This window comes from Vulpes lagopus, chromosome 3 (genome assembly GCF_018345385.1).
Source record: "Vulpes lagopus strain Blue_001 chromosome 3, ASM1834538v1, whole genome shotgun sequence".
Lineage (NCBI taxonomy): Eukaryota > Metazoa > Chordata > Mammalia > Carnivora > Canidae > Vulpes > Vulpes lagopus.
In genome coordinates, this window is record NC_054826.1 from 48856969 (window position 1) to 48880630 (window position 23662).

A 23662-nucleotide genomic window follows, 5' to 3' on the forward strand; every position below is an offset into this window, starting at 1 on the left:
GGGTGGGCAGTGAGCCGTTTCTATGAAAGGGTGGCCAAAATGACAGTGAGGCTGGGTTAGCAGCCAGGCTGGAGAAGCTCAGACAAGACGAGTGCCAGCCCAGGTGGGTGGAATTGAGCCCTGCTCACAAGAAGCAGAGTCCTGTTGGGAAGGTGGGATCTGTTCACACAGGTGGGAGAGGAGTGGAGGCCACGTTGGTGACACTGCTTGATCAGAGAGGAAGGAGATGGTCACACATGCACAAGTGGGGAGTGAATTAGGTGGCTTTCTGGAGGAGGGACACTTACTTGGGAGATGAGCCAGGGTTGATCAGTGGAGGGGAAGAGATGGCATTGTAGCTGAGGGGCTCTGCAGCCTGATGACAGATTGGGAGGCAGGGATAGTGGTGTCAGTAAAGAGGGTGGGTAATAACAGCAGGCAAGTGAGGTGGGCCTGGCTCGGAGTCTGCACATTTTTGTGTCAGGCAGTGGGGAGTCATAGGAGGTTCTTGAACAAAGTCAGTGCTTAGGAAAAAGAAAGGGATCAAGTGAATATAAAAACTCTCTAGGGCATGGATGAAGGGGAACGGAAAGCCTGTTGGCCTGGGTTAATGTGTTTCCCCGGGACGGACGGCGAGTGAGTGTTCTCCCTGATGGGATAACTGCTTGTTATTCACACCTCTCTTAGAGGCCAACCTGGGACTGAATTCACGCATATGAAACGCCTACAAGCCCACTGCAGACATTTGGGCAACATTGGAATTGTGGCCAAGGGTTGGAGCCCCTGAAAACCCCACCACAGGAAATTCACAGTTGGGGAACTGAAAAGCATTTTGGAAAATAGTATTGGGACCCCAAAGCCATTAGTAGATTAGGAACATGTTGATGTATTTGAGATTCATTAACATAATACAGGAAAGAGAATACTCTTAGGCATTTTAAACTAGGAGTAACAGGAACTTCTTTCACCCTCATCTGCAAAATGGGCCCAATGATAGTGCCAGCTTCATGGGGCCATTCTGAGGATCACATGGGCTGATGCAGGTGAGATGCTTGGCATTGGACTTGGCTAGAGTAGGTTCTCCGTTGATATGCCTGGAACAATGCAATTCATTCTTACTTACCATGCTGACTTGCTACAGTGTAAGCATTTCTGTTCCAGAAGTTTCAGGGAGATGCTAATAAATTTATTTGACTTTGTTGCAGGGATGCCCTGCCTAAGAGACTTCCCCCTTAACTCTCTTCCCCCTTAACAAGAACTCGCGGCCTTGTGTGAAGTCATTTCCCTGACCCTACCCCCACACAGCTGTGGGACCTCAGGCAGGTCCTTCATCCTCCCAGGACTCAGTTTCCTCATCTGTAATAATGGGCTAATAATAGTGCCTCAGGCCAGCATTGTTTAAGACAGAACAAGATCATGTACATGAATTATCAGCAAATGTTCCTCCATGGTCACGGGTCACTGACCCCCTCCTGGGGTCCTGTGTACTCCCACAACCCAAGGCAACGCAGCTCTCTTATATATGACTCGGCTTCCTCTCCATGTTCTTGTCTCCCACCTTCCATTAGAATTCCAGGAGTAGGAATAATCAAATCTAGGTGTTCCCATCTGTTTCCAGCTTTACTTCCCTATTCAGTTTTCATCCCCCAAGGCTGTTTGTTTGACCATTCATTTATTCACTCATTCACTCATTTATTTGCAAATGTTCATGCTGGTCATTGCAGGAGGCCCTAGGGGTCCAGTGGTGAACAAGAGGGATATAGCCCCTGCCACCATGGCGTTTTTGGTTTCAACAATTAAACACCCAATTAAATTTGTAGTTCTCAGTTGATATGAGTGCTGCTTGGGAAACACAGAGGGCTCCAGGACCCTAGTCTTCTGGGGATCAAGGAAACCTCACTGCAGTGGCTGAGTGGTTGGTTCTCTGAAAGGAACCAACCAACCAACCAGTGGTTGGTTCTCTGCTTAGGGTTGGATGGATGGGAGGCCTGGGTGAAGGGAACAGCATGGACACAGGCTGAGGGTGGGGAGGACACTTCGGCAGATGGAAGTAGCTGTAGAACAGTAGGGCAGAGGAGTGCTGGGCTCCAGGTGTCCCCTGAGCCAGGCCATGCAGGCCTCATAGGACATGTTTAGGAATATGTCCTTTATCCTAAGAAGCCTCCAGCCTGTGAAGGATCGTAAGATCTTGCAAAAAGCTCACCCTGGACCAAAGGGGAGGAGCAGAACAGTTAAGGTCCTTCTGCAGGGTTCAAGTGAGAGTGGTGGTGGTGTGTACCGTCATACACCCCAGGTCTTTCTTCTGTCACACACTAGAGGAGCAACTCAGCTGGTGGCCTCAAGGCCAGAATCCTTGTGTTGATATACAGGAAAGTCACAGACAGTAGGGTTGTGTGTTCCAGAAGCCTGGGGTAGGATGGAAGAGCCTTTGATAAATCGCTGGCTACCACATGTCCATGAGGATCGTAACATAGGCCGCTCCCAATGAGCCCAGGAAAAGGCTATTTAGAGCCTACTGGGTGGTCAGCAGATCCAAGTTCATAATCTCAACTCACCTTCATAGCACGTGGATGGGGATGGGAGCGCCCTGTTGTCCAAAGAAAGAAAACAGGATTAGGCAACTGTGAGGGATTTGCCCCACATCCTGAGGCTCCTACCTGCCAGGTGTTTTGAGCCAAAGTCCAAGCTCCCCTGCCCTGTAGGTAACAGCAGGGAGAGCACGCGTGTGATCCTGAAACACTTTGGATGGGTGACGCCCAGTAGGAAGTTCTGAGGGCATTACTTCTGAGGTTCCTGTTGCCTTCATACACCACCTGGTCCAGGCTTACCTTCAGATTACCAGGATTCCCCCAGGCCTGGGTGCACAGTGGGTAGCCTTCCTCGGGGAGGGCTCTACTCTGCTGCGTGTCCCCTGTGTCCCCTCCCCCAGTCCATCCTTTCAGACCTTGGGTGGAGACAAGGCTGTTCCCTGTAAATACCAGTCCCCTTACATGTGCATTTTTCCTCTATGATTTTTCCTGTTTTGATGAAACACTGCTCTTGGCTGTTCAGGTTCCCAAGAGGGGACCAAGGCCCCTGCCCGGCCAGCCAGTCATTCAGGAACTTTGCTCCCAGGCCCAGCCCCACACCCAGGCCGCATTCCGCAGGGGCCATGGCCCAGTGCTCTGTGTGAATGGGGCCTGTTCGTCCCCCACCCCCCAATTCCCATGGTTCCCACGGCCACCTCCTTATCACTTTTTCCAGCTGACTGCAGAAGGCTGCATTCTGGCCCCAAATTACCACCCCCACCCCATGCCCTTTCTGTTTACTGTTTTCTCCTAGACCGAAGGGTGTGAGAGTTTACTACAGTTCACAGTCCCGCCTGCCACTGGACATGAAAGGGGTGGAAGTTACCAAGTATCATTGAGGTAGTAGCACCACCCCCTCACCAGGTGAGAGGTGTCACTGCTGTCAATTGACTCCACTTTGCAGGCTAGAATTAAGCCTCAGAGAGCTGACACAGGTGGCTCAGAGCTGCGGCCCACCTCTGTGGGAATTCCTCAGAAAACTTCCCTTCGGGTGCCTGGGTGACTCAGTCAAGTGTCTGCCTTCAGCTCAGGTCATGCATGATCCCAGGGTCCTGGGATCGAGTTCTGCATCAGGCTCCCTGCTCAGCAGGGAGTCTGCTTCTCCCTCTACCCTCTCCTCGTGCTCTCTCTCAAATAAATAAAATCTTTAAAAACAAAAGTTCCTTTTTTGGGGGTTCCTGGAGTCTTATGCAGTGCCCACACCTCCCTCAGCTGAACTAGTGGGTCCTAGTTTCCACTCTTGCTGTCTGCCCTGGTCAGGTGACGCTGTGCAGGGAACAGCCTGCCCATCTGTACATGGTGCCCTTGCCAAGGCCACAGCACAGCCAGTAGGTGGTAACTCCAGGATTTGGAAGCCAGGTTTCTCTACCACCAGATTCCGAAGTCTGTTCTTTGGGGTTCTTGATTATATGTTGGCTGGTTTATCTCCCCCTGTGCTTTTTTTTCTTCCTGTGCCTTCAGGGCTTGCCTTAATCACACAACTCTACCAGAGGCACTTTTGTTGAGAATATTTGGCCTGAGTAATTATGAGTTTTTAATTTTACCTTTGACATATACTTACCCATCCTATACTCATACATGTTTGTTCATTATTTATTCATTCTTTCATCAAACAGCATTTATTCAGTGCCAGGCTCCATGCCAGGGAGAGGAGGGACAGATGAGCCTGTGAGCTCACAGGTATATAAAGCTCCTCCCATGGGGGAGCAGAGGAGGGCGGGATTTGGTGGGGGAGCTTGATAATGGTAATAGGTAACATTGAAGTAGCATACGCAGGCCACCACATCACTCTGTCTTCTCATACCTATGAACTCATTTCATCTTCACGGCCACCCTTGTGAGGTTATCAGGAGCTAACTTGCCGAGGGTCACCTGGCTAGTGGCAGAGCCAGGATTGGAACCCAGGCACCTGGGCTCCCAAGTCTGTGCCCTTAACCAGGGCACCATACCTTGTGAATGTGAGCTTGCTAGATAAATGGAAACAGTGCCTGCAGATCTCAGTACCGTGAAGGATTGCTCTGAGGTGTGTGTGTCACAGAATCGAGGCCGTGGGCACCACAGTGGGAGCAGGCCTTGGGCTGGTGCCAAGCATGGGTCCTAGGCTCGGGTCTTTCTGGAGCAAGAGATGCAGAGTGATCTCGTGTAAGGAAGAAGTCCAGGGCATTAGCCACACCCGTGTTTCTTTGTGAGCATGAAAACATGTTCCAAAGCCAGACCCTGAGTTCCACGGTGTTTGGAGCTGTGCCCAAGGGCCTGGGCCAGGGCTGTGTGGAGGAGGAAGGGCCTGGCTGGCGCAGATGTAGACTGGGCCAGCCTTGGCTGGAGCCTGGCTCTGTTGTTGACCACTGGGGTCACTCTGGGTGAAACCTCGTCCGCCTTCTTGGGCACTCAGTACTGTGCTTCAGATCCACCGTGGATAACAGTCCAGAGTCCTTTCCCCAGGCTGCAGGGCCCTGTGTGATCCATTCTCCCCCCTCCTCACTGGCCTCACCCTAGGTCACCTTACCCTCCCTGTGCTTTTAGCCCTGGTGGCCATGGTAGCCCCTTAACCAGGTTGACTTCACCTTCCACCTCAGAGCCTTTGCTTGGAATGCCCTTCGCAGGCTGTCAGCATGGCCTCTCCTTCCCTCACCTTCAGGTCTCTGCTCAGAGGGGCTTGCCCTAAACACCCAGCTGAAAGTGTTCCCTGTCACCTTCTGTTGGATCATTGCGTGTACTTCTTCATTGTTCTTGGCATGCTTCAGGACAATCACATCTCCTTTTTGCTGATCAAAACATTTATCTGTCCCCTCCATGAGAATGGAAGTTCCTTAATTCACAGGTCTTGCCTATCTATCTCGTTTACCCACCCCTCATTTCCCCAACACCAGTAGTAGTGGCTGGCACTGCAAACACTAAATATCTGTAGGCTAAATGAAGTAGCCTCAGCCTACTGATCTGTTAAATGGGAAGCATCTTGCTGACATACTAAAGTTAGTGTAAGGATGAGAAAGTATTTAGGTTACAGTGCCTACTATAGTGCCTGGCACATAGTAGTTTCTTAGGCTGGTAAACAGAGCATGTGTGAGCCCCAGATATGAATTACCAGCCTTGTTTGAACTCAGTGTACACTGCAGAGCTCTGTGAGCACTGCTGGGCTAGCCTGGTGCTCACCAGCTCTTAAAACCAAGATGATGGGTAAGGCAGGAGGAGGCACAGAAGAAAAGAAGAAAAGAGAAAGAAACAGGGAAGGTCTTAGGGTGCAGTGGACTGTTTATCCATAGAAATGTAGGAAGAGGGGATGCCTGGGTGGCTCAGCGGTTGAGCGTCTGCCTTCAGCTCAGGGTGTGATCCCAGAGTGCCGAGATCGAGTCCCACATCGGGCTCCCTGCATGGAGCCTACTTCTCCCTCAGTCTATGTCTGTGCCTCTCTCTCTGTGTGTGTCGCGTGAATAAATAAATAAAATCTTTTTTTTTTTTTTAAAAAAAAGGAAATGTAGGAAGAGATTGTTTATCTCAATGCCAGCTTGGCCACTAGCAAGTTTGTAAATTTCTACTGAGGACTTTTATTTTTAAAACCAAAAAAGGACAGCCCAGGTGGCTCAGTGATTGAGTGCCTGCCTTTGACCCAAGGGCGTGATCCTGGAGTCCTGGGATCAAGTCCCACATTGGGCTTCCTGCATGGAGCCTGCTTCTCCCTCTGCCTGTGTCTCTGCCTCCCTTTCTCCCTTTCTCCCTCTCTCCCTCTCTCCCTCTCTCCCTCTCTCCCTCTCTCTCTCTCTCTCTCTCTGTGTGTCTCTCATGAATAAATAAATAAAATCTTAAAAAAATAAATAAAAGGACACCTGGGTGGCTCAGTGGTTGAGCATCTGCCTTCCGCTTAGGTCATGATCCCAGGGTCCTGGGATCGAGTCCTGCATTGGGTTCCCCATAGGGAACCTGTGTCTCCCTCTGCCTGTGTCTCTGCTTCTCTCTCTATGTCTCTCATGAATAAATAAAATCTTTAAAAAAAAAAAAGGCATAGGTATTCCAATTAATGAATGCAGAAAGAATGACAGAATTTGAAAATCATCATTAGAACACCATGGTGATATGGGGTGCCTGGGTGGCTCAGTTGGCTACGACCCTTGATTTCACCTCAGGTCATAATCTCACAGTTGTGGGATCGAGTTCTACATCCGGCTCCATATTCAGTGTGGAGTCTGCTTGAGATTCTCTTTTTCCCTCTCCCCCTCCTTCTGCTCATACTTTTTCTCTCTCAAAATAAAATCTTAAAAAAAAAAAAAAGAACAACATGGTAATAATTGGTACAGTTAAAATCTGAGTGCTAAAATTAGTGGGTAAAAGTTTAAGCAGAACATCCCCCGCATTTATTTAGCAGAGTATCTCTGCTAAATAATGCATTATTAAGCAGAGTATCTCCCCCAATTATTTAGTAATCACAAAGGGGAACATAATTACTTACAGCAGCAAAGCCTAGCAGATCCCGGCTTAGCCAAGTGCTCAAGACTGACATCGCTGGTAGTGAGACGTTGGACATCACGTGACCCGATGTCCACTGACAAGGGCACATCCCAATAGGAGTCTTCCTAGAGATGCACTGTCTGGCTAAAAAGCACCAGAAAATATCAGACAGACCTAGTTTGAGAGAGGTTCTACAAAATAACTGACAAACACTCTTCAGAAGTGTCCCAAGTCGTGGCAGATGAGGGAGGACTTGCACTTGTCACAGACTGGAGGAGGCAAGAGAGGACCCAGCAGCTAAATGCAGCAATGGGGCCCCTGGATTGGATCCAAGACCAGAAAAATGGATGAAATCCTAATTGTTTGTGATCTACTTGATAGTATTGTTCCAAAGTTCATTTCCTCTTCTGAGAATTCTTCTGCGGTTTTCTAGGGTTCCGTGAGGTGTTACCATTGGGGGAAGCTGGGTGAAGGGTGGGGGTAGGCACTTCCTGTACTCTGTACTCATGCAGGATGGCATGAGCTGAAGGTAGAGAAAAAGGTAGAGCTGTGGTAGAAAACTATGGTAGAGAAAAATGTTAAGCAGAAGCTTCACTGTGACATCCAGACCACGCAGGGGAGTGTGTGTTTGGAGAAAGGTCGTCTATGGTGACGGGAGTTCAAAAGCATCAAGATAGTAGACACCCTGCAATTGTAAAATCCTGTTTCCATGAAGAATTCTCCACAGCTGCTTGGCTGGTGGCCTTGACTCCGCCCTTCCTAAAATGGGTCTATTTCTCCCCTCCTGAGTGCTGTCCCCTCTTAGCAGGGAGCATGTCCTTTTATGACACTCATTGATGTCAGGCTGTGCAGAGCTGAGGTAAGGACTCCCTGGCCTCAGATTCGGGGAGTCATTAGCAGTGTTTGCCAAATTTCAGCCATCCCTGGGCCACTTTTATGCTTCTTGCCTTATCTACTTTTGCCTTTACTGTTATAAACTTTATATTTAAATGGACCCACTGTAAAAAAAAAAAAAAAAAAAAAAAAAAAAAAAAAAAAAAAAAAACTCGAATAGAGAGTTTTTTTTAAAAAAAATGTGTTACCTCATCCCTGTGAAATGGAAAACCAGTGTCACCCACCATGCATCCAAGGTATCCATAAAATTCAAAGCAGTGTCAAGAAAGTTTCTGCATTAGGGCTATTGCTGGTAGAAGATTTCAAGGCCTGCTCTTCTCCTTATTAAAGAGTGAGATTATTAGGTGTTAAAAGACCTAGCTAAATGAGACTTCTAAACTCATCTGAGAGACTTGAAAGAGAAGTGGAACAGGAGGAAGAACCCTGTTGCCAGGAGATTCGTGCTGTTTGCTGCCTAGTCTGGATTCCACCTAGAACTGTCTGATTCAAGACCACCGTGAAGCTGCCCTAGAGCTGCTTCCTCTGGGCAGCTCTCCGTGATCTCTCAACTTCCGGGCATTTAGAGCCTTAAAAAAAGAAGTGTGACTTCCTGGAGGCATTGGAGTTATTCTCATCGTGCACTATTGTTCCTGCACAATCCTAAGAACTGGGCTTTGCCACATTGAGCTGGTACCTGCTATGTCACAGGGCTGCATAGGGTTCAGTGGAACAGGGATTTTAAAAGCTTTTGACGTTTACCCTCTGTAAGAAATACATTTTGTATTGCAACCCAACGTATAATGTGTAAAAACTCCATAGAACAATGCTTCCTTTTATTATTGGCAGTGCAAACAGGTATTTTCTGTTCTGTTGTAATCTAATTTTTTTTAATGTTGGCTACAATCCACTAAATTGATTTTTCAACCCACTAATCAGTCATAACATAACAGTTGGTAAAACATTGCTCTAGAGGATTAAAGCATGAACCATACTAACATCCCATTTTTGATGGGTCACCTGATATGTGCCAGTGGACACTTTTAAAGACACTTTTGTCTTTAATCTTGACCACATTTTATATATCAGGTCCCCAGATCTCAGAGAGGGCATCACCTAGCCTGGGTCACACAGCAAGTAAGGGCAGAACCAGGATTCCTTGGTCAGCCTGACATACGTGTACGTCCTGGGGTCCATGGAACACTTCCTATGTATCTGCCCTTACGCCTAGCTCAAGATTGTTCCCAGAGAGGATGTCAATAGATATACGAGTGAGGGAATCACATGTCAAGTTGGTACAGAAAGACATTCAAAAACAGTCTCTTTACTAGTATCCTGAGCCAGTGCAAAGGGTGTCTAAACCTGGCCAATGATTAGAGGTTTTTTTTTCTTTTTAAAATTTTAATTAATTTTTAAGTTGAGGTATTAGCATAGCTCACTGTAAAATGCTCTTATCTTAAGCATACAGCTTGATGGCTCTCTGCATACATACACCCACAGGGGCAGGCCTAGATCAGGACACCGAGCCTTCCCAGTACCTCAGAAGGCTGCCTGGTGCCCCTTCCCAGCCTGTACCCCCACCGAGAGGGAGCCTGTCTCCTGACTTCCCTCATCACTGGTTAGTTTTGCCTCTCTGTCATGGCATGTAGATGGAATTACATGTGATGTGCGGGAATCTTCTTTCAGTGTGACATCTGTGGGACCTACCTTTGTTGCATGTGTCCACAATTCATTCTTTTGTTTTGTAGTGTCTGATACTTTTTGGTACTTTTGTTAAAAATTTTCCATAGAATACTTTAGACAAATAGCATAGAGATTAATCCACTGCTTCACCCACTCTAAGAAACTAACTTAGGCCCCATATTCCTTTTCTCCTGCTTTCACATTTCCATCTTTGATGCATCCCCAATATAAATGCTCTCCTGAGTGTGCTATTGATTCTTCCCGAGTATGTCAGGAGATATTTATGGCCTGTGTTATAAATTCTTAATGGATCCCTCATTTGTGTGTATGTGTGTTTGTGTGTGTGTGCTTTTTTTACATATACTGAGCCCAAACTAAATTTTTTTTAACGTTCCTAGTCTTTCTGGAACTGAAAATCTCAGCTCTGTGCTACTGAGGTCCAGAAAGTTGGAGCAGAGTCCAGAAGGGAAGGCCAGCTGGGGAGAAGCAGGAAGAGAGCAGAGGCATGAGAGGTCTGGGGAGTGGGAGGTGGATGTGCAGGGAAGACACTCCCACCTGTATGAAGCAGCTGTCACCTGGAGGTCCCTGAGGCACCCATTTCTGTCTCATATTGGACCTATGAGAGGTTCGTGTGCCCCTGTTTCTGACCTGGTTTTCTGGGCCTACTGGTGCCACCCCTGCCAAGGCAGTTTCAGAGGGACTTGTTTTCTTGATTTTTAGGTCCAAGCAGGCAGGGACTGCCTTTGTTTGGGTCACTTTGTATCGCAGGGACCTAACTTAGCATCTAGAACAGAATTGATGTTAGTGACACCCGTGGAATAGATGCTGAATGAATGAGTGGGCAACAAGATATATGCAGAGTGATGGAAAACCATCTATAGGGAGGCCTTTGAGTGGAGTCTCTGTCAACTCCAGGCTTAGCGCCCAGCCTTGGAAAGTCAGAGGTTTGAGTCCCAGCTCCCAGGTTCCCTAGAAGTGCCACCTTAGGCAGCCTTAACCTTCCCCATCTGAAAGTGGGGATCCTGACCGTCCTTCCCTCCTGGGGTCACTGGCACCGCATGGCAGATTGTGACACATCACCATGCATTCTGGGTACAAGTGGGGCAGGGGGGCCCCCAGGTGGGCAGGTCCTGTTTGGGCGAAAGGCCCAGATGGTTTCATGGGAGAATGCCAGAGTTCTTGTTTAGGTCCAGCCATTCTGTGGAACTTGCTGGTGGGCACATTTGAGCTGTTTGCTTGGTGCTATCCCATCACTTTTCTCTGTGTCCCTGGTTCCACCCCTTAGAGGCCACAGGAACACCGCCAACTGGCCTCAGCTCCTCCTCTGTGTTTCAGCCCTCTGCTGTCCTCTGACCCTCAGGACTGGCTAGCTGCAGAGGTGTTACTGGCTGACATCCCCTGGGTTCTGGCGGGGCAGGATAGCGCTCATTTTTCCTCACACTCACTCTGCTTTTTTTTTTTTTTTTAAAGATTTTATGTATTTATTCATGAGATACACACACATACACACACACACACACACACACACACACACACACCCCGGGGGGTGGGGGAGATTGGCAGACATACAGAGACAGGCAGAGGGAGAAGCAAGCTCCGTGTAAGGAGCCTGGTGTGGGACTTGATCCTGGATCCCGAGATCATGCCCTGAGCCGAAGGCAGACTCTCAAACTCTGAGCCACCCAGGCGTCCCTCACTAGGCTTTGTAAACACCTTTCCTGGCCCTGCTACTAACCAGCAGGTCTTCATCCCCATCCTCAGATACACCCACTGTTTACCTTCCTTGCACTGTACGCTCAGCTTGGCTGTTCGAAGGAAATGCTGAGAACCTCTCCATCACAGCTAGGAACTACCCTTTTATGGGTGCCTCTGTGGTGCCAAAGGCTCTTTCTGCATTCCACTTACTGATCTCTTAGCACTGGGGCGGGGGGGGGATGTAATCCCGACCCCACTCCCACTTTACAGATGAGTAAACTGAGGCTCAGAGAAGTCTAGCTAGTTGCCTAAGCACCGTCAGGATTTGAACCCCAGCCTATGCAAGTTCAAAGCCTGGGTTGTGTCTACTTCCTTTCATGCTACTCTGCAGAGAAGGCAGGAGTAAGCCCATGAATGCTAGTGACAGCCACGGTGCCAGTGATGATGACAGTTGCAGCTAACATCTGTCACATGCTTTCTCTGTGCTGCGAACTGTAATCAATGGCCTGTATGCGCTTCCACACGCAATCCTCACTCTCATGAGGTAGTTAGTATTTTTAACCCCACTTAACAAATGACAAACACTGGAAGTTCAGAGAAAGGTTTGTCCAAAGGCATTCAGCTAATACATGAGACAGTGGTACGCCTGCCTCTGCTGATCCACACCTTGAGGATTGGAAAACTAGGGACACCGTGACCTCCAGACACAGAGATTACTCAGTGCTGGAAAGAGATGAGCTACCAAACCATGAAAAGGTACAGAGGAACCTTAAATGCATATTACTAAGTGAAAGAAGCCAGTCTGAAAAGGCTACAAACTGTCTAATTCAAACTCTATAACATTCTGGAAAAGGAAAAAAAAAAAAACATTCTGGAAAAGGTAAAAATATTTGGGAGAGAGTAAAAAGATCATTGTCAAGGAGAGGGGTAGAAAACAAGATTTTCAGGGCAGTGAAACCACTCTGTATGAAACTATAAAAATGTCATTATACATTTGTCCAAATCCATGACATGAGCGACACCAGGAATGACTCCAGATGTAGACTGTGGACTCTGGACAATAACGATGTGTCAGTGCAGGTTCATCCAGTGTAACAAATGTCCTGCTCTGGTGGGGGATGCAGGTAAAGGGGGAGCCTGCATGTGTGGGGAGCAGGGGTTGTATGGGAAATCTCTACCTTCTGCTCAGTTTTGCTGTGAAATCTAAAACTGCTCTAAATAACAGTCTATTTTTAAAAAGCAGACAGATACACAAGGCACTCGTTACTGCTTGGGCTGCCACCAGCCTGTCTGCCCCTCTGACCTGTGTTCTTCCCACATCCCCCAGCAATGATATAAAGTGGGGAGGCGTGTGGCTCTGCAGGATGTGGGGGCTTCCCTGGCTGGATTATCTGTGGGCTAGTCTTTTCCAGCTGTTCCTGCTGTCAGGCGCAGTTTGACATCTGGTCCAGGAGAATGTGCTGCATGGGGAGCCACAGGGAGGTCACTGTGTGGTGGATAACCAGGAGAGGCCAGAGGGATATCAGGCATGCCAGTGGTCTCCGCTAGTGGATGGACTGATGCTCCCATTTGGGGAGAAGGAAGGAGAAGGTAAGGGGAGGTGATAACCACATTCTTTGGTCCCGTTCCCTGGGACAGCATGTGCTCAGAGGAGGCTGGCCTGCTGCTGCCAGGGCATTGCAAAATTCAGGCTTCGTTGAATCAATGGCCTTTGGAAAAGTACATTTTGCTCAGGAGCCAAATAAAACTGAAGACTGTGCCGCCAGCACACTGAGGTCGAGAGCCCTGACTCACACTGAGTGGGAGGGAGGAGAGCTGAAGGCAGGCTGTAGCCCTCCAGTGGGTGCCAGGCCCCTCGGCCATCTCGAAGCCCTAGACCAGGACAGTGTGTGTGTGCCCTGGGCAGCATCTCCCCAAATGGCTTTGTCAGGGCTCAGACCCCCTTGGTGGTTTAGAAAAGGTTCTGTCCCTAAGAAACCACGGGTAAAATGAATCACTATGAAAATCTAATTTTCTGATTAACTTGCATTGTCTGGTTAAAGATGATTTCTCTCTGTGATGAGTCTTTGGTAGGTAACAGTTCCAAAAGCCTAAAGATCTGGGGGCATCTGGGTGTTTTTTGAGAAAGATCTCTGCTGGGATTCATAGATGTTCCCACATGTGACATTAGGCAACTCATTGTAGCTTCCTGGACCTCAGTTTTCCTGCCTTTAAAATGGATCTGGACTAATTTAGCCCTGCCAGATACCCAGGAAGCATGTCACTAGTGTCCCCATTGCCTGCAGACATTGCTAATCCATCCCTGCCTTCACAGCTGGGCAGCCTGGAATTGATCCCAGAGACAAAGCTTCTTGGCCACATGGCCACTCCATGATCTTAGAATTGCCTTCTAGCTCTAGAACGTTTAGATCTCTTTGCCCTCTCCTGTCTTTATAGTTGTACTGCCTCTTCTTATACAAAAACTCAAAATTTAAGGCCATGCTTACAAATTTGATAGTCTCCAGGCCAGATCTGAGCCACAGAAGTATTTCCTTTGATTTGCATATTGTTCTACTTTTTTTTTTTTTTAAGATTTTAATTATTTATTCATGAGAGACACAGAGAGAGATAGAGAGAGAGGCAGAGACATAGGCAGAGAGAGAAGCAGGCTCCATGCAGGGAGCCTGATGTGGGACTCGATCCTGAGACACACCCGGGGCCGAAGGCAGGCACTAAACCACTGAGCCATCCAGGGATCCCGCATATTGTTTTACTTCAAAAAACAAAACAAACCAACCAGAAAGCTCGTTGTCATCATTTTTAAATTGGTGATTTCACAAAGGACCCAAGATTTCTGTTTTTTTCCTGATTTTTGGCCACCCTGGGACTCCTTGTTCCAGCTAAGAGCCAAGTTGGGGGCTTTCTGCATTTATTTATTTATTTTATTATTTATTTATTTATTTATTTATTTATTTATTTATTAAGTTCCAAGTTTTTATTTAAATTCCTTAACCTACAGTGTTTACTTAACCTACAGTGTAATATTAGTTTCAGGTGTCTGCTCCCTTTAGAGGGTCTGTGGACCCGTTGATGTGCCGCAGGCCCCAGCCAGCCCACTTGTCTCATTTTTAGTACCTACCTAGTCTGAGTGGGCATTTTTCTACTTGGGAGTGTACTTCCATCAGAGACGCATAATGTTGGTTGTCTCTCGTTTGGTGATGTGAGCTGTATGTAGGTGATCAGTGCTTGGGCCCACTAAGTCATTTGGGAAACCTGATGTTTCCTGGAATCTTTTTCATAGAGGGAAAAGTTATTTTCTATCTATGAATAGTCTCTCCCTAGTGGTTTTATATTTTTGTGTTCCCATGTGGGCTTTCCTTAAAGCAAAGGCTTACTAGATAAGCTGTGGACTGTTGAGGAAAGCAGGGGTGAGGCAGATGTTGACCATATGGGGTGGGGAGAAGGTCTCCTTCCCTCGCTCCCTCTCTCACTCACTCCCTGCCTCCCATAGGCCTCCTCCATGAAGTGTCATTGCTGGTGGGTGGTTAGGCAGCCAATGACTTTCTAAGGGGACATCTCAGGTGAGCTCTTTGCCTGCAAAAGACCTTGTCTTCTGTGGCCCAGGAGATGGGCCTCTTACTACTTAAAGATGATGCATGCTCCCTACTTAACATTGCAGTTCTGGGGACTAGGGAGCCCAAGATGTGTAAGGCCAGTTCCTGCCCTGTGGGAGTTCACAATTTCTAGAGGAAAACACAAGTGGTATTAATGAGACAGTGAGTTGTGCTGTTCATTCACGATTATGGTCCACACATGTTTAGTAATAACATACCATGTGCCATATAATGACAGAGTGAATCTCAGGGGCTGTGGGCAACCCAGAAGGTGGTGCCTCAGCCAGCCTGGGGCTAATTAGAGATGGATTCTCAGCTCAGATGTGAATTCAATTTTAAAGAATTACTGGGTCTTCTAACCTCTTCTTCCACTCCAACTGTATCAGCTGCCTTACTCTTGCAGAAATCTGCCAAATATGCTTCCTGCCTCAGGGCCTTTGCACTTGCTATCGCTTCTGCCTGGATTATTCTTCCCTGGATATCCATGTGGCTGCTATCTCACTTCATCCAAACCTCCATTTGCATGTCACTTTGTCAGATGGGGCTTCCCTAATAGCCACCCCCCATCTATAATAGCACCTATATTATATTTTATCTCCTAGCTTGGTTTATTCTTTCTTGATAATATTTATAGGCATTGCCATATTAGTTTTTTTTATTGTTAGTCTCTCCTAGTAGGATATAAGCTAGGTAAGGGCTAGGTAAAGCCAGGGAGTTTTGGGTCTGACCACTGTTGCATTCCTAGCACCTAGAACGGTGTTTGGTACAAGCACCTAGAACGGTGTAGGTACTCAATCATGACAGAAAGAATGAACTGGTGGAGGAGGAGAGAGAAGGGGTGTTGCAAACAGAGGGCACAGCGCATGTACAGGAATGGAACTGAGACAAAATGGGCCTTCCTGCCACGAAGAGTGCTGGTGGGGTCATGAGGTGGGTGGGAGGGAGGGAGAGCTGGTAAAACACAGAGACTGGCCAGCTCAAGACAGCTCTCCTAAAGACCTCATCTGTCAATATTTTTTCATTTATAACCTGTTTACATGGAACAGCTGAAGAGTACTGTGCCCCAATGACAATGATCACCAAGGAGTGCACTTTGATCCCTTTCCTTATGCATTTTTCCATGAGATAGTCTGAAAAATGTCACCTTTTAATTTGTGAGCCAGACCTCACTTTCTAAAGCACACCACTGCTCCCCGGCCTGACACAGTAACTTCGCCTTCAGACCCATGAGGGTGCAAGTCCCAGCCTTGTCACATGCTAATTGAGTGATGTTGGGCTTCTTGAGCCATGAACCTCCACAGGAGCTGTTGCTCTACCAGAAACACCCTTCTACCCCCTCTCAATCTCCTTTCTGCTTGTGTTTCTGGGCAGGGGGGTCTCTCAGCCGGAGCGTCACTCACTACACAATCTTTTCTGAGCTTTAGTTTCGTTTTCTGTAAAAAAAAAAAAAAAAAGGCTGAATCTTGTTTTTGTATCTTGGGTAGTTTGGGGGATTCAGGGAGCTGTCATGAGTGAAGAGGCTGGCTTAATACTCTTTCCCCTTCCCATGACATCAATCCACCTCCAGGTTTTTCTTTATTATACTTTTTTGACCTGAAAACCTCTTAAAATCTTGATCCCATCTAAGGGCTTTTATCCCTAGACCTCTCCAGAACTCAGCCTTCACTTCTTAAGGTAGCTGAGAATGTTGTCCAAAAAGTGGTCTCATAGCACAGAGTAAAATTGAATCAAACGGGCAGGTGCAGATGGAGGTCAGGTGACATTTAGGCTCTCCCCAAAGGGGGCACCTTCCGCAAATCTCTTTCTCCCAAATACTCTGCCCCAAAACTTAAAAACACTGGCCCCAGTGGATTCTTCCTTTTAAATCTCTGTTGAGGGCCATACCCTGGCTGGGAGCTGCAGGGATGAGAACCCAGTCCCCGGAATAGCTCCTGCCGCTCAGCATTTAAATGCCGTCTGTATTTTTATCCGATGATGGGTCATTTCTGAAAAACCCCCACTCATGTTCTGCCCCTCTAAGAATACATTTCCATTTATAGCTTCCACGCTTGGGATGATGTTGTGTCCTGGTGTGGGGCTGGCAGCTTCATCCTGTTTCCAGTGATTTGGAAACACTTCGAGGAGCCCTTGTCCCCTGGCCTACGCTCCCTGTGGCCTTGACAGTGGGAAGCCTGACTCCTGGCCAAGCCCTGGCTGCCTGACGTCCTGAGGCTCACTCGGACACCAGGCCTTTCCTCTTTCTGTGAGAGCATGAGCTGATCGGTTGCAGTGTCGGGGAGGCAGATGGAGGAGATGGGACCCCTGTCCCGTTGTGTTCTGCCCAGGCCTCAGGGTGGCACCACAGTGCAGTTCCAAAGCTCTGAGGGACCCTTCCTCCTTTACTCACTCACCAGGAGCCCACAGGCTGCAGTGAGCACCAGGCTCTGCATAGGCACTGGATGGCAGGGCTGAGTGTGGACAGCCAAGGTCCCCAGGGCCTAGTGCAGGGCTTCAGGGAGGCCAGGGAGAGTCAGCGTAATGGTCAGTGTGTGAGTGAGGCTGACCAGGGTTCTAGCCTAACTGCCTCTCACTGGTTGTGTGAACTGTGGCAAGTAGCTCAGCCTCTCTGGGCCTCGGTTTACACATTTGTCAATGGCATCTCATGGGTGGTAGGGAGGATTCAATAGGATAGAATAGGTCAAGTGTATTAAGTGGCGCTCAGCCCATAGGGTCTGGGAAATGCCAGTCCCTTTTCTATTCCTCTGTTGAGCCCCTGGTAACTCAGGTGGGTACATGCTGAAAGTCTTAGGAAATAAATTTGAGGTTAGAAATAAACACACACTGATACCTTAGCAATTGTAGCACGCGCAAGCATCTCCTGCAGTGCACTTTTTCCCACAATGTTGCCCCCCATCCCGCCCCTATCCTGGTTTCGCCCACTCCACAGTGGGGCCCTGGAATCTGCAAATTTAATCAGCTGCCTGGCAGATTCTGAGGCAGTGGTGCAAGGACCACACTCAGAGAAAAGCTGCCTCCGTCATCTATTCCAAAAGCATTTCTATGGACCTACTATGTGTTCGGCAGTTTTCTAGACTCTAGGGATATAGTGGGACTCAAAGGCAGACACGGTTCCTGCTCTCCTGTAACTTCTATTCTAACAGCAGAATTGGGCAATGAACAAATGCAGATAACACACCATAAAATCAGGCAATGATCTTAAGAGCTATGAAGAAAAAGACAGTGGAGCAAGAAGATGGAGAGAGGTATTCTAGTTGGTGGCCAGGACAGGCCTCTCTAAGGAGGTGACATTTGAATGTAGACATAAATGAGATTAGGCATCAAGCATGCAGATACCCGAGGGAAGAACATTCCAGATTCAGAGAATGGCAAGGGCAAAGGGCCTGAGGTGGGAGCAAGCTTGCTTCACTTTTCAAAGGACAGATTGCATTAGGATCTAGACCTATTAGACTGATTCCCCCTCCCTGCCGGGTATGAGCTTTGTTCTCCAACTAGACCAGATCCAGGCAATAGGCAAAGGGCATTGTCCAGCCCAGTGATACCTCTCCCTTTTTTTCTGATAGACCATTTAAAACATTCTTTAAGAATATCTTGGTCAAAAAAAAAAAAAGAATATCTTGGTCATCTTACTGATTAGCCAGTTTTACTATGCTGTTCATCAGTGTGGCCCCTGCAGCCAGCACGGCACAGCACACCTCACCATTTCTCAGACATTTAAAAACCCCGAGAGAACACAGACGGTGACTTGAAAAGAGTCGGGGGCTTTACCTCTTAACACAAGTCCTGCGGTCCTTTCTGTTTCACTGTAACTATCTGAAGCTGCACAAGTTTGGATTCCACAATCCCCCAGGTTTCTTCTGGGACCTTAAGAACAGGTTTTGTGTGAGAAGCTGTTGAATTTTGTTCTGGACATAACAAGTGTGTGGGGCAAGCAGGATGCCCCTGGAAATGAGGAAGCTCTTTGGGCATTACCATGTGAGCTCTGTGAGGACAGGAGCCACATCTATCTTGTTGACTTTCTCCTGTCTCTCTGGAACTTGGCACAGTAAATTAAGGCATTGATGAGTTGGCTGTGGGAGCTAGAAGAGAAGAGGCCTGAACACAGACCCCTGAGGGCTCTCCCAGATGTCAGGGATAGTGGAAGGAAAAGGTGCAGATGGAGAGGATGCCAGAGAGTGGGAATGCCATGGAGCTTTAGGCAGCCAAGACAGATCCAGGAAGGAAGGGACAGTTATCAGGTTCAGTGCAGAGGCCTGCTGAGGAGAGCCAATGGCATCTGGCCCTTATTGACTCTCAAATGATCTTAGCTAGAGCAGGAAGAGAGACTGGAGGGGAGGCTGATATCAGAGGCCAGACTGCTGTGGGATGAGGATTAAATGGAAGGTGAAATGCGAGGTTGATCTAGGCCAGTTATTAAGGAGTATGCTGTGTACTTCCAATTGCATTGCATTAAAAGGTACCAAATAACTGGTTGTCTTCTCTTTAAGACACTAAGGTTGATCATTGGGTTCAGGTGGCTGTAGCTAGGTCCATTTATTAAGTTTCTGATCATTGCTAAATTCTAATGTTTTATCAAAAGATACACCATGATGTGTATTAGATGATTTTTCTAATTCTATTAGCCTTTCTACATTATTGTTTGAAATAGTCTATAAAATATAACATTGCCTTCATCAACTACTTGGTTACCTATAAATGCATTTGTACACAAAAAAGTGAGAGTAAGTGCTTTCCCTTTATATGCTAGTTTTCAGAATAATAAGTTGGTGGCCTAGTATCTCCAAAGGTGTCCAAAGAGGCTGTTTTTGTTTGCTGAAATGTCATTATGAACTTACAGATTTATGTGTTTGTGTTTGATGTGCTTTATGTGTTTGATGTGTTTTAGCCATGACCCTCATTAAAATTTTTTTAACAGTTTTACTTAGGTATTAATTGACATACACTAAACTTCGCGTAGCTAAAGCATAGAGTTTGAGGAATTTAACATGTATACACCCATGAAACCATCATCACTATCAATAGAGTGAATGTCTCCATCACCCCTTAAGGCTTCCATGCATTCCTCTCTTTCTTTCTCCCCAGGCAGCTGACAATCTGCTATCACCCTAGACTAGTTTATACTTGTCTAAAGTTTTCTGTCTTCAAAAAGAAGCAATAGAAGGTATAACCAAAAGCTAAGGCAGCTCTGGTGGCGCAGCGGTTTAGCGCCGCCTGCAGCCCAAGGTGTGGTCCTGGAGACCCGGGATCGAGTCCCACGTCAGGCTCCCTGCATGGTGCCTGCCTCTGCCTGTGTCTCTGCCTCTCTCTCTAGCTGTATCTCTATGAATAAATAAATAAAATCTTAAAAATAAATAAAATAAACCTTTAAAAAAAAAGCTAACGCAAATGGTTACTTTTATTTTTAGGAGATGCATAAAAAATATTAAATATTTAGGGATAAATTTGACAAAAGAAGTTCAAGACCAATATATTGAAAATCATAAAACACTGCTGAGAATTTTATATAGATGGACTCATACCATATGCACCCTAGTTTGTCTTTCATTCAGCATAATTATTTTGAGAATCATCCACGTTGTTGCTCATGTCAATACTTTGTTGCTTTTTATTGCTGAGTGATTGTATGGTTATGCTGTAATTTGTCTATCTGTGTGCCCATTGATGGGTGACTGTGGCTGTTACAAAATCTTTGGCTATTACCTCACAGATTTGAAGATGTAAGCAAGGGTGTAAATTTGTTTTTAACACTACCCTCTCCACAAAACATATTAATAAATTTAATAGAAGCCAGTGTCCTGCAGTTTGCTTTTTTTCTGTTACTGTATAGAGACCTTCCTCATTCCCCTTTATAGCTATATCATCCTCTACTTCATGGATGGTCTGTAGTTTATTAACTGGTCCCCTTGGATGGACATTTAGATGGCACCCAGTTGTTTGCTATTATAGCCGGTGCTGTGACGAATAGCCCGCACATACGTCATTTTGTATTTTCATCTGGAATTTGCCAAATGCCATTAATGGGCCAAACCCTGCATGATCCACAGGAGGTTGAAGAACAGATCTGACTCATCTCAGTCTAGTAGGGATGGAGGACCCTGCAATCATCTTGGGGGTATTGGGCCAGGAATGTATATGCCCACATTGCCTGGGGAGGTCGGGGAGGCTGCCTCAGGAGGGGCTTTCTGGAAGCTCTTCTTCCTCTTTGGCCAGACTTGGTGGCTTCTGTGGGAAGGAGGAGAAGGGTAAAGACCAGGACTCTGTGGTCAGAAAAGGCATTCTGGTATGGGGAAGGTCACTGTGGAGGCAACTGAAGCTGAGAGCACACCCTATAGATAGAGATTTAGGGAGCGAGCCACAGGGATGGGATAGAGAGGGAAAACCATGCATGTGGTAGTGCTGCGTGAAGCTGAGAGCACACCCTATAGATAGAGATTTAGGGAGCGAGCCACAGGGATGGGATAGAGAGGGAAAACCATGCATGTGGTAGTGCTGCGTGAAGCTGAGAGCACACCCTATAGATAGAGATTTAGGGAGCGAGCCACAGGGATGGGATAGAGAGGGAAAACCATGCATGTGGTAGTGCTGCGTGCACGGAGAGTCATCACCCAGACCTCCACTCCTCCAGCTCCCCATCTGTCTCCCTGTTTCAGGTAGATATGTGGCACAGTGGTTAGAACATATGTCCTGGGATCCCTGGGTGGCGCAGTGGTTTGGCGCCTGCCTTTGGCCCAGGGCGCGATCCTGGAGACCCGGGATCGAATCCCACATCAGGCTCCCGGTGCATGGAGCCTGCTTCTCCCTCCGCCTGTGTCTCTGCCTCTCTCTCTCTCTCTCTGTGACTATCATAAATAAATAAAAAAAAAAAAAAAAAAAAAAAAAAGAACATATGTCCTGAAGCTAGACTGCAGGTGTGTGTATGGCTGGGTGCACAGGGGTCCCTCCCCTGCAGTGTAGCTGTACTGGTCATTTTTCACCCTCTAAGCTCTTCTGTCTGGGCTGGAGAGGGAGACAGACTTTTTTTCCTTTCTTTTGGCAGAGGGAGGATTGGTGTTGGCTCATATTAGTGGTTCGAACATCAAGGACAGGATTCAGGGAGCTGTGAAAGTGATTCCAGGGCTCCATAGAACTGGTGCTTGTAGGATTCTCACTCTGCCCATGCTTGGCTCTGATGTGTTCTGATTTACCTTTGTGTGCCCTCCAGCATCCATGCACATGTGCACACGTGCGCACGTGCACACACACACGCCCAAATAGTTTTCAGTAAGGTGGAAGAAATGAGTAGGTGAACAAGCACACTTTTCACCTAACTCCCTGGTACTTGGCACTGAAGGATCTGACAGGCTGGTGGGCAGGGGTGCACAGGCCAAAGCACCAACTAAAAGCCTCACTGGCTATTTTTGGGACGAATGACCCACCACTTCCAATGACTTGCTCCTAAATGGCGTCTAATTTCATTAAGCCTTGGAAACAGTGACATCACAAGCGCCTGCCTGGTAGCCACCCACATATGGCGAACCACAGAGTGATCTGAGATTCATCTGCAAGAGCAGGGGAGAAGTGAGGTCCCGAGCAGCAAAAGTTAAAATAGCAAAGCTGAGGCATTCTGCTATGAAAAGAAATTACAGAAGAAATCCATTAGTCAGAGATTTCCAGCGGCAATTTCCTTGCTTGGGAGCAGAAGACTTATGCATGTTTATTTTGGGTGAGGTTATGCAGCCATTTCTCACTCAGTAGGCTGGATGTGGCATGAAAAATGAATTTCTGTTAAGGAAATCCTGTATTCTCATCGACTTCTAGTACTAACGTCGATGTATGTTTTATCTTAAGGTAAAGTGAGCTAGGGGCACAGATTCAGCACATTTGATTAAAATAGTGATACTTGTACTTACCTGACCATCACAGTAAGCCACAAGTCCAAGTAGACTTCTCTTCTCTGTGGATCCCTTTGTCCAGATCTCTCCAAGTGAGCTCTTCCTTCTCAGGCATAGAGCAGAAGAGAGAGGGAAAGACTGCTTAATCCAGATTCCTGGTCTCTGTGGGGGCAATTGAGGCCATGACCATGACTTCACCCAGCGGGAGCAGAAGCAACTGGCCACCTTTCAGACCGAACATAGACTCAGTGGGAAAATGAGCTTCCCACATGTGAAGTTTTGCTCTGCATACAACACAGTTTCTCAACTTAAGTTCTCTGAACATTTGGGGCCAGTAATCCTTTGTTGTGGGGGACTGTCCCGTGCATTGTAGGATTGTCAGACGCATTAGCTTCGCTGGCCTTAACCTGCTAGATACCAGTAACATCCTCACTCCCCCGGGTGACAACCAAATGTCTCTGGGGGCAGGGGGCAGGGGTGCAAAATTGCCCCTGGTTGAGAACCACTAGCATATGACTTTTCAAGAGCATGAGAAATAACAAGGATTTCATAAGTTTTTTATTGGCTTGTTTTTGTTTTAACTATTCTGAGTTTAATTATACCTTGAACTGGACAAGTCACTTTTCTTCTTGAGGCTTTGATTTTCCCATCCATAAAATGAATGGGTTGGATATAGTGATCTCAGAGTTTCTTCTAGACCTGACAATGGACAGTGTTGAAGGCAAGGCCTGTGGGGTCTCTGTGTATGCATCCTGTCCTAGCAGGTAATAAACCTCTTGCCCACCTAGCTCCAGTCACTGGCTCCCATTCTCCTGGCACTTGGCATCCAGATAGTCAGCCTTCCTTAACTCTAGCTGATGGTTCTCTTCCTTTGTCCCCCTTTTCAAAGGAAAATTTCTCAATTTCCAGTACAAGGAACCCCTGAGGACCCAGCTTCTTCACTATCCATTTCATCTTAATCTTG

The 23662-nt window shown here is 47.2% G+C and overlaps 1 protein-coding gene and 1 long non-coding RNA gene across 7 annotated transcripts in view; one reads left to right on the forward strand and one right to left on the reverse strand.

The window, feature by feature from the left end:
- Positions 1–23662, forward strand: part of ERGIC1 (endoplasmic reticulum-golgi intermediate compartment 1) — a 103678-nt gene that overhangs the window by 19683 nt on the left and 60333 nt on the right. The window contains exon 1 of one of the 6 annotated variants that reach the window (XM_041747400.1): positions 11971–11993. The exons of 4 other annotated variants lie outside the window; for them this stretch is intronic. In XM_041747400.1, coding sequence (XP_041603334.1) covers positions 11971–11993 — 23 coding nt within the window. Of the gene's footprint in view, positions 1–11970; positions 11994–12750; positions 12828–23662 lie in introns of those variants that run through there. One more of the 6 variants, XM_041747399.1, reaches the window with a different exon arrangement.
- LOC121486493 lies at positions 845–23204 on the reverse strand. Its single transcript, XR_005986647.1, has 3 exons — positions 22717–23204; positions 6991–7133; positions 845–2566 (listed from the first exon to the last, which is right to left on the reverse strand). It is a non-coding gene; the product is annotated as an uncharacterized LOC121486493 (long non-coding RNA).